At 36.6% G+C, this 11138-nt stretch overlaps 1 protein-coding gene across 1 annotated transcript; it reads left to right on the forward strand.

Annotated features, from left to right (window-relative positions):
* The first annotated feature begins 6340 nt into the window (after positions 1 to 6340).
* LOC105046951 (cysteine-rich receptor-like protein kinase 10) lies at positions 6341 to 10682 on the forward strand. The gene is given in 10 exon segments (XM_029265362.2): positions 6341 to 7206; positions 7629 to 7733; positions 7850 to 7930; positions 7933 to 7976; positions 8085 to 8295; positions 9425 to 9463; positions 9466 to 9627; positions 9630 to 9660; positions 9742 to 9892; positions 10017 to 10682. Coding segments are annotated over 10 exon segments (1977 nt in total). The 5' UTR covers positions 6341 to 6377; the 3' UTR covers positions 10341 to 10682.
* The last annotated feature ends 456 nt before the right edge of the window (positions 10683 to 11138 follow it).

The raw sequence follows: 11138 nt of genomic DNA on the forward strand, positions 1-11138 counted from the left end.
TGAACAAAAGGTGTTTGTCAACCTTAGGACAGCCTTTTTAGAAAAAAATTTCTTAGAGAAGGAATTAATGCCTCTAACATTAAATTTGAGAAAGTTCAATAGGTAGAACCGACACAGTCTAATGAGCCCACAAAATCAGATTTGATGAGATTAAATCTGAAACCTATTGTAGAGATACCATTAAGAAGATCCGATCGAGTATCACGTCAACCAAATAGATACTATGATTTTTTAGTTCGAGATGAAGATCCTATTGAACTCAATGAGAATAATGAGAATCCGATCACCTATATAGATGCAATGCAGAGGTCTAACTCTGATAAATGGCTTAAAACTATGAAATCTGAAATAGAGTCTATGAAGGTCAATGATGTATGGATATTGGTTGACCCACATGAAGGAATTGAATCCATAAAGTGTAAGTGGGTCTTCAAAAGGAAGAGGGGCATAGACGAAAATGTGGAGACCTATAAAGCTGTTTGATTGTCAAAGATTATCATCAGTGTTATGGTATTGACTATGACGAGATATTTTTTTCTATGATAATGCTCAAATCCATTCAGATAATGCTTGCGATAGTAGCATACATGGACTATGAAACCTAACAAACGGATGTGAAAATAGCTTTTCTAAATAAAAAACTGTAAGAAGAGGTGTATATGATATAGCCTGAGGGTTTCACATCCACAGATGAGTCCAAGTGTGCAAGTTTCAGAGATTCATTTATGGATTGAAGCAAGCATTCAGGAGTTGGAATATGTGTTTTGATAAGGTTATCAAAATGTATGGCTTCGTTAGGAACGAAAAAGAATTTTGCATTTACAAATGAGTAAATAATTCTATAGTTATTTTTCTCATTCTATATGTAGATGATATTCTATTAATCGAAAATAATATTCCTACATTACAAAGGATAAAAGTTTGGTTATCATCTCAGTTCTCGATGAAGGATTGAGAGAAGCATCCTACATCTTTAGAATGAAGATCTATAGAAATAGATGAAAAAATTGCTTGGATTGTCCCAGTCCACGTACATAGATACTGTGCTGAAGCGGTTCAGCATGAAAATTTCAAGAAAGGCTATCTACGATAGACCATGAAATTTCTCTCTCAAAGAGAAATTATCGATAACTCCTCAAGAAAGAGAGCGTATGAATAGAATTTCATATACTTCGACAATAGATTCTTTAATATACGCCATGACATATACGAGATTAGATGTGGCATACTCACTAGGGTAATGAGTAGATACCAGTCTGATCCAGGAGAGAATCACTGGAAGGTCGTAAAGATCATCTTTAGGTATTTGAGAAATATTAAAGATCAGTGGCTTGTATATGGTGAGACTGATTTAAAACTAGAGGATTTACTGACTCCAGCTTTCATCAGACTATGATGATAGAAAGAGTGTGTCGGATTATATTTTTATCCTGAACGATGAAATGATCTACTGAAAAAATTTCAAGTAGCACACTGTAGCTTACTTCATTTGTGAAGCAGAGTATGTAGCGGCATCCAATGCTGTGAAAGAAGTTGTATAACTGTGAAAGTTCATCGATGAGCTCAGAGTGGCACCCTCTGTTGATGGTCCTATCTTGTTATACTGACAACACTGGAGCCATTGCTCAAGCAAGGAGCCGAAGTTCCATCAGTGTACCAAGCATATTCTGCACCACTATTACTTTATCGAAAGATCGTGGATCGAGGTGACGTCGACCTTCAGAAGATCGATGGAAAGAAAAATCTGTCTGACCATTTACAAAGCTCTTGGAATCAAGAAGTTCAATGATCACTAATTGAAGATGGATATGCGATACTGTACCAATTGATTTTAGTCCAAGTGAGAGTTGTTGGAAAATGTGTCCAAAATAATCGTAGACGATTGTGCTCATTCTTGTAAATGTATATGAATTTATATTAATAAAAATTATTTGATATTTTTTATTACAAATTATCTATTTTTGAACTCTTGTATTGTAATGAAGTCTTAGGATATAATTAATCGACAAAGAAGATTTGTCGTTTAGTCCTTAAAAGTGTTTGCGATCAAATGATATGTTATTAATAGACGATAGCAATATTGAGTATAGGTTTTGTGTGCCATATAAATTGGTTGTCCTCTTAACTAAAGAGTGTGGAGACACTGTTATGGCATATAGATGAATATAGGAGTACATTCGCATCGAACGTGATCATGTACTTAGTACTATCTATCAAGAATAGCTCGTGAAAGGTATGGGTATATGTGTCCTCAGATCTGAGACTACCATGATAACTTATAAGCAACTCACTGTACTTTGGTATGAGACCATTTGAGTTTCTAATTCAGTGATGGAAAGATACTGGGTGTAGTCAATATTATCAAGTCAGTGTGTAAGTCAAGATGGAATTAACCTCTCTGAATTAGTAGATGATATATATCAATATATTTCAATTTAGCAAAATCTTGATTAGATAATCTATGTGATAGATTTGAAAGATTGAAATACATATGGTTGATTAAATTAGGGTTGACAATAAATCCTAAGTCACCTTGAGAATTAGGATCAAAGGAATGAATTATATGGTAGCCATATGCCAGTAGGTTCTAGATGGTTTTTTGCAATACTGTGATCTATCCGGTCATTGAGTCCCATTGCTAGATGGTTACATCGATTATATAGGAAGTTGTTCCTATGCTACCGGTTCAGGTTGAACCTATGAGGTCACACCATTAGAAGATTTAATCAGATTAGATGACTGAAGAGTCAAATTGGATTATGACTCTGGTGAGGAGTCCTATTGGACTAGACTTTGAAGGAGAGTTCCACTGAGACTGAAACTCTACTATTAATGAAGAATTAGTTAGTAATTGACTCAATTTGATTGAGTAAAGAGCTTTGGAATAAGTTTAATTGAATGAGATTCAGTTTGACTCAGATTGGATTTGATATGATCAATCCTGATTACAAAAGAAATCTAATCCTGATTCGATCAGGATTTAACTCGACTAATTTCTAATTAATTAAAAATTTGATGAGATATTTAGATTTCTAATTGGATTAGATTCATTTCTATCAGTAGGTTCAATCCAAATTTGATTTAGATTAGAATTGAGTTAGAAATGAAGAGTCTTTATCAAACTAGGACTCTATCCTTATCTCCTTGCGTCACAATTGGACCTTTTTTCATATCTCCACACCAAATAGGATTTGGCTTGACCTTTTTGGCATCAAAATAGAAGACTCAATAAGGGTGGGCAGCAATGGTTGATGACTTATAATACTATCTCTTATCAAATTCGAATGCGATCCGAATTAGAGATAAGATGAAAACAAGAAAAGAAATTTTTCATACAAGAAAAGTTGCGGGCCTTAATGAATTTTTTTCTATTTTTTTGGTGAGTTCTTGGGTGTGTGAGATACTAGAATCCTTCTCCACATCTAGGAGCTCTTTCAAAAAATTTTGGGATGTCCAAAGATGGTTTGAGGCATGGTGATTGTGGTGCCCTTTTTCTTGGATGAAAAACCTAGTTTTTGCCTAGAAAAATGGTCCCTTGTTCTTGGTGATAGACATCCCTCCCCTTGTTAGTTTTTATTTTTCCAGAGCTCTTCTCCTTCTCATCTATTCCTCCTCTAGATCTCTTCATTCTTTGGAATGTCCAAAGTTATTGAAGAAAAAATAAGAGATCAACCATCAAAGTTGCTTGCAGGCTAGCACCTCCAAGTTTCTGATCTGCGTCAGTCTTCGCGTAAATTTTTTATAAAGATCAAATGCTTTCGTGTGGCTGTGAGCGACCTAAAGAAATATTCTCCAAGCATCGGACCTGAGGAGATCAAGATAAAATTGATTTGGTAATTATTATTAACTTGCTTTGATCATATCGTTAGTTGTAATAGTTAGATCTAGGATTTCAGCATCGATAAGATCGATGTATGTTTTTATTTTCAGATCTAAAGTGCATCATATTTTATATTTTCTTCATGACATGGTAGTCTAGATTAGATCTTGTGTATGTGATTTAGATTAAATAGTTTAATCTTATTTTTCTGCTGCATAAAAATTTTGAAATTACATGTATAGTACTACCTATGTCTCTTCAATATCTCATGTATCTAGGCAATCACCGACTGCCATATCAGATTCTTGAACCTAGCAATAAATGGATCATTGATAGGTAGTGATACTCTTGGTTTTAGCAAGCTACATCATGACTGGTTGTATGTATCTTTTTGTTAAAAAAAGACAAGATATGTGCATCATTATGCCGTATATTTCTAAATTGAATACTATGGCAGATGATTTATCTTTTCCTAAAATAATAATAAAATAACTTCTTTACGTAACCGCTTTCTTATAATGGATATCATTTAACAATATCTTGGAAAATGTGTCCGATTTGAGCTGATATTTTGACTATCTCGATATGGTTAAACAATGAATGCCCTCCATAAGTATGCATTCTAGATTTTTTTTCCTCAATTTGAATGGGACTATTCTTGAATTGATCACCAACAACTTCATGCTTTTCTCACGTAATGTAGCTACTCTACCCAACTATCGTGTCTGATATCAAAATAAAGCAAGCGTGGTCAGCTTTCCTCAAGCTACAGAGACCATTAGGATCTTTGGAGATCAATGGATATCGATAGAGAAGAAAAAAAAAGCTTGGGACTGCCTAGTAACTATTCATTGCAGTGTATTTGAAATGAGTGCAATAAAAAAGTGTTTACCTTTAAGGCAAGATTCAGCTTAGAAGCGGAAAAAATAGTGGTTTTTCCACTAAATGACTGGGCAGTACAGAACGACAATATCTATTGTATGAGGCTTGTTCGAACCACCTCAGTCACCAAGTTTGAGTAGCGTTACTTGCTTCTTCTCGAGTGGAAGCCTTGTCGGGTTTGAGAGAAAACTCATTTTAAATAAAAGTTGGGAGAGATGCCATTCCCTTACTGTAGTTGATGGGATGGCCACATGAGCTCACAAAGCATCACGTAGTCCTTCCCTAGGATAACCCTTCTCACTATGCACGTATGATATTGTAAACTTTCAATTCTACCCTCTCTGTAAATACTCTTTTAAATTAATATATCAATGATGGGAGCATCTTGCTCCCCCATTTTATCTCAAAAAAAACTTCATGCTTTTCTTTAATTTGATCATTATGACATAATTATAATTTTGACTAGATTTTATGTGAACTTATAGACGAGGAAAAGCACAATTTGCCAAGAGAATTGCAAGAGGGCTTTTCTATCGTCTCCAAGATTCTCGACTCAAGATTGTTCATTTGGATCTAGCAATAAGTAATATCTTGTCGGTTCGGTATATGAATCCGTAGATTATTTTATTTTTTATTTTGTTTGTGAATTTTATTCTATAATACTTATTTTTTTAACTAATTTTTCTACTTGATTTTGTATTTTCAGTTAATCTTGTTTTAATATATCAAACATTCATTTCAACTAAAAAAAATGAATAACATATAATAAATAATTTATTTATTATTTTTGCTAATGTGTATTAGATATGTCTATTTGTTGACAAACACATAAAAGAATTTCAATTTGGATTTAGTAGCAAATAAACACATAAAGTACTAGATCTGAACCATGATTTCATGACAGAGTTGATTCGTGCTATATCATATTGATCGAATAAATTGTCATATACCTCTAACTTTTCTTAGAGATGTCATTAAAATACTTTGTCTCCTATTTACCAAAAAAAAAAAAAAACTTTCTCCCACCATAGGCCCTCAGCCAAATTTGGACGTGAATCTTTTGTGGTGCACTGCAGCATGCGATGCATTATGTTGGCCGTCTATCATAAAATGGACGGCCATCAAACAATGTGCATACAAGCTTCAACCATGCATACATATGGCGTGCGCATATGGGCATAGGCCGTGCACCATGCGTACCACAGCTGAGCCGATTTCTTTGAACTCAAAGGCTTTGTCTTGAATGTATATATTTTTTTATTTTATTTCCACTATCTATCAATTTCTTAAGTAATCTGAGGTAGGTCTGCAATTGATTGATACCTAATGCGTAGCTCTTTCGTTACCACTGCTGCAGAAATTGCCGATGCCCTCTGTTGCGCGAGGTCCAAGTCAAAATATCTACCACTACGTCAAGCCTGTCGTGACGTCGGTGCTCCGTACGTCTCTATCTCGTTATTGTCCGTAGTCTTCTAAGTCAATACCCTTGATTATTTTTGTTGATCAACAATGGCCTCCAATTTTTCAAACAACAGCAGTGGCCGCAAACGTGTCTCTTCGAACTCGAAGTCTCCAGACCAACACGTTATAACTTCCACCCCAGAGCAGCAATTAGATTAGATCACATACACTTCTACATTCCCTTCCAAAAACCGTACCAAAAAAGCCAATCCCAATGCCTTCCAACCTCCCCCAACTCCTCTTCTTCTCCTCCCTCCTCTTCACTCTTTACACCGCCACTTCTGCCAACAGATGGTACATTTGCTCCACGTCCAACTCCACAACCGACGACACATACCGATCCAACCTCCAACACCTCCTCCCCTCCCTCTCCTCTGCCGTCGTTCCCACCGGCTTCTCCGCCCAATCCAGAGGTCGACCCCCTAACCAAGTCTTCGGCTCCGCCCTCTGCCGTGGCGACGTCTCCCAAAACGAATGCCATTCCTGCCTCTCCTCCGCCACCAAAGACTTGCCCCGGTTCTGCCCGTTGAGTCGAAGCGGGGCCCTTTGGTACGATACATGCTTTCTCTACTACTCCACAAGCATCAACGTCACTTCCTCCTCCAAAGACAACGATACAATTACTTTAAAAAAGGATAGATGGTTCGCCGACGACGCGGGGCAGAATGCCTCGAACCCGAGATTTGCGGTTCTGTTGGCCGAATTGATGGCCGGCTTAACCAAGCGGGCGGCATACGGGTCGGCACTGCTGTTTGCCACGGGAGAGGTCAATGTGACGAGCTCTGAGAGGCTGTACGGTCTGGTGCAGTGCACGAGGGATCAGTCTGAGGACGACTGCAACCAGTGCCTGCAGCAGTCGATGGAGTTCATGTCGACTAACTTTCCACGGAGTGCCGGAGCGGAGACGCTGGCATACAGTTGCTACATGAGGCATGCGATGTATGCTTTCTATGATGAATCTGTCGGAGCGGCACCGCCACCTCCGCCGGTGCTGGTGCCGGGGGCGTATTCCAACCCTCCACCGTCCAGAGGAAAAGAATCAGGTAAAGCTGAAGTTTTCCTTCCTTACCAACAGCGTTTCTTTTCCTAGGTTAATTATTACGATCAAGCAATGTTATCCAGGAGAAACTATTGGTTGGACCAGGTCAGCCGTTGAGCCGCAGGACCAATCCAACTGTAAGACAACACTCATGGAGACGGACAAAAATAGAAAAGAGTGCAATACATGCGAGTTTGTGCGTATTGCTTTGCCGTTAGATTGGTCCACCAGTTCGGTGGATCTAGTCCAACTAAAAATTTCATGGACATGTTGGCCATCCAAAGTACCTTAACTAGGATGATTCGTAGGTCAATCAATTGTTAAGCTATAACTTATGTATGTGTGCGTGCATGTATGCATGAAAAAGGATTTTTATATAAAGAGACAATCAGGCTTATTAATTAAAATTTTAACATTTTGGATCAGGAAAACTTAACAGAGTGATGGTCATCCCCATTCTATGTTCATTGGTGATCCTCTCTGCCATTTTCTTTTGTTTATGGAGGAGGAGAACATGTTTAAAGTTATCCAGTAAGTTTTACATATAATAAATCTTGTGGGATTAAACTATAAGTTTTACTTTTCTTTTGTTAACAAGCTGATGTGCTATTCATAATACTATATAAAAATATTTACAACGACTACAGATATTGAAAATGAGGAAATTACAGACGTGCAAGATCTGTTATTTGATTTAGGCACACTTAGAGTTGCGACTGATAACTTCTCTGCATGAATAAGCTTGGAGAAGGTGGGTTTGGGCCAGTTTACAAGGTACAATCTAGCCTTTACCTACTCTGCTTATACTTTATATTGTCAGTTGTCTCTATTCAATTTTAATCGGATAACAATCTTCTTTATATCCTGTTAAATTTGCAATAGGGGGTATTATCAGATGGCCGGCAAATAGCTGTGAAAAGACTTTCCAGAAGGTCACGACAAGGATTTCTAGAGCTAAGAAATGAGGTTATGTTTGTTGCCAAGCTTGAACACAGAAATCTTGTAAAGCTACTGGGTTGTTGTTTAGAAGAGAGAGAAAAGTTACTTGTCTACGAGTTCCTCCCGAATACAAGCCTTGACAAATTTTTGTTTAGTACGTTCGTGGCGCTGGACTCTTATATTTTAAGAAACTACATGGTGACAAGTCATATGTGTCACTGGAACATACATTCTATCTTTATTGTTGTAGCACATTCATTATTTTGGCAGCTTATTATAAAAAAATAGCCTCGATATACAATCACTTAGTTTTATAATTTTCTTATATTGGATATTATGTGATACTATTCTCTTTTTTTTTTTTTTTGAGTAAATTGTGATATTATTCTGGAAAATGTTCTTGAAGCTAGGCAGCCTTAAGAAACAGAAATAATATATTTCTTATCACGTTCTTGAAGCTAAGCAGCCTTAAGAAACAGAACTAATATATTTCTTATCTCGTATGGTTGAACAATAGCCTTAAGTATGCATCTCATATGCAATCCAAAAAAAAAAAAAAAAGTAAGCATCTCATATATTGAATTCTCAATTTGATAATTTGCTTATATTATTAGATAATTTGTTTATATTATGATAACTTTCAGAGGATAATCTTGAAGTAAGCCAAAAGCTTCATGCCTCTCCTCTTTCTCTCTCCCCCTCGCCCTTCTCTATAGAGGCAGAGAGAGAGAGAGCTTCGTGTTTCTGATCTCTAATTCAATCATTGTGACCTAGCTAGGAACATGGATACAGCAAAATAGCTGTCGTACCCATATCGAATATATTTTCGATATGAAAATGCCGGGGATACGATGCGATACATACCCACTATGTTTCCGACTGTTTTTTCTTTCTTTTCTGATTTTTCTGGCATCAGATACGGCTGGGTATGGCAGGAATACGGTTAGATACGGCTGCATACTGAAACATTAGTGTTTTCATGTCAATCTTTTAAGATTTTTGCTTATAATGATTATGCATTAATGATGCTTACTTTTCAAACATAGATGTTCTTGAGTTATGATTTGTGTTTATATGTTAAATTTATCTTGAGTATTTATGCTTTATATTAATATTATATTTTTTAATATATCATTTCCAATCGTATCGTATCCTATATTTTTAAGAATTTGTCATATCTCCATATTCGTATTATACTGTATCCATATCTCGTATCGTATTTATGCTTTCTAGATTATGACATTACTATATATATACTTTGACTAGATTTTAATTGGATGTAGATCCTACTAAACGTGGACTCTTGGACTGGGGAAAGCGCTTATAATTATCGAAGGAATTGCAAGAGGGCTTCTTTATCTTCACCAAGATTCTCGGTTCAAGATTATCCATCGGGATCTAAAAGCAAGTAATGTATTATTAGATCAGTACATGAATCCCAAGATTTCGGACTTTGGTCTTGCAAAGCTCGCCGAATCAGAAAAAACGCAGGATGTGCTAGTAAAATTGCTGGCACAAAGTATGTTAAAAAACTTTCAATCTAGAACAACTTGTACTACTTAGCTGCTTCAACAAATGACCATTGCTTGGTGGTGTGCAGTGGATACATGGCTCCGGAATATGCAATGCAGGGGCATTTTTCAACTAAATCAGATGTATTTAGTTTCGGAGTTCTAATTCTAGAGATTGTGACCGGTCAAAGAATCGGTGACTTCCATGGATCGGGTTGTGCTACCAACCTCCTAAGCTATGTAAGGACTCGCAAACTCCCTTCTTTACTAATATATGTAGCAAAATATGGAAAGCACAAAGGGAAAGGGAGTTGTTCTTTTTATTCTTCATTGTGATTCATGTTGTTGATTGTTCGTTGAGTAGGTCTGGGAGCACTGGAGCAAAGATATGGCTTTGCAAATAATAGATCATAGCTTAGGTGAATTATACCATAGACAAGAAGCCTTGACATGCATCCACATAGGATTACTCTGTGTTCAGGAAGACTCGAGGAAGAGACCTTGCATGGAATCTGTTGTTCTAATGCTGAGTAATTACTCCATTACACTTCCGACTCCTTCAATGCCTGCATATTTTGTTCCAAGCAGAGCAGCCAATGATTCAAATGTGACTTCCAGAATTGCCGATTCCAGTCCTAGCTTGTCATCTATACATAACATGTCAATTACTGAAATAGAGCCCCGGTAACAAATTGTGTGAGATATCTGATGATTGTCACTGATGAGAACAAGCACAATAGTCTGGCGGGCTGCTCTTCCAGCATCAATAATTCAGCTGTTTCTCTTGGCGTTATCCGGTGGCACTACTATTGCACGCTTCTTGCCAGCAATGGCCAGGTTATTTTGTTATTTCAAACTTAAATTTTTACAGTGCAAAGTATGAGCTATTTTAGAGTGTCTGGAATTTTGAATTAGGGATCTTTGTTAGATGATTGTATGAGTATTTGGAGTTTTTTCAACTTTTTTCTCTACTACCTTGTTGTACCTTTTTTCTATCTTTAATAAAATTCAGATAAGGTTGTCCCCCTCCTTCCTATATATATAAAATAGAGAGAGAACAACCACACGAGTTCTGTTCCGAGACAACAAGCACAGGTTTTTAACGAGGCTTGTATCAGATTGAATGTGTGTACTGCAGCATGAGGGAGTAATCTCTATAGCTTTTGAGGTTACAAGAGGAAGCAATAGTCAGAGAATGATATCTTCCAGCATTCCAGCATGTAATCTCAAAGTATCCTTCTCTTGTCATCTAAGCGCATTGTCAAGAACGTTTCATTACTTAAACAACGACCATTAAAATGTTATAATAGCATAATAAGTAATCTGGCCTGTTAAGTATGGCTCTAAAGAATACAAACACTTTTTCAAAATATTTTTAAGCTTTAATATAAATTCATTATGAGACATGACCATTATATAACTATATCATGATATTCATGTGGATTCATGTACATTCAATATTTATTGTCGGCTAGCGTATAAGCGT

This window comes from Elaeis guineensis, chromosome 6 (assembly GCF_000442705.2).
Source record: "Elaeis guineensis isolate ETL-2024a chromosome 6, EG11, whole genome shotgun sequence".
In the NCBI taxonomy this organism is placed as follows: domain Eukaryota; kingdom Viridiplantae; phylum Streptophyta; class Magnoliopsida; order Arecales; family Arecaceae; genus Elaeis; species Elaeis guineensis.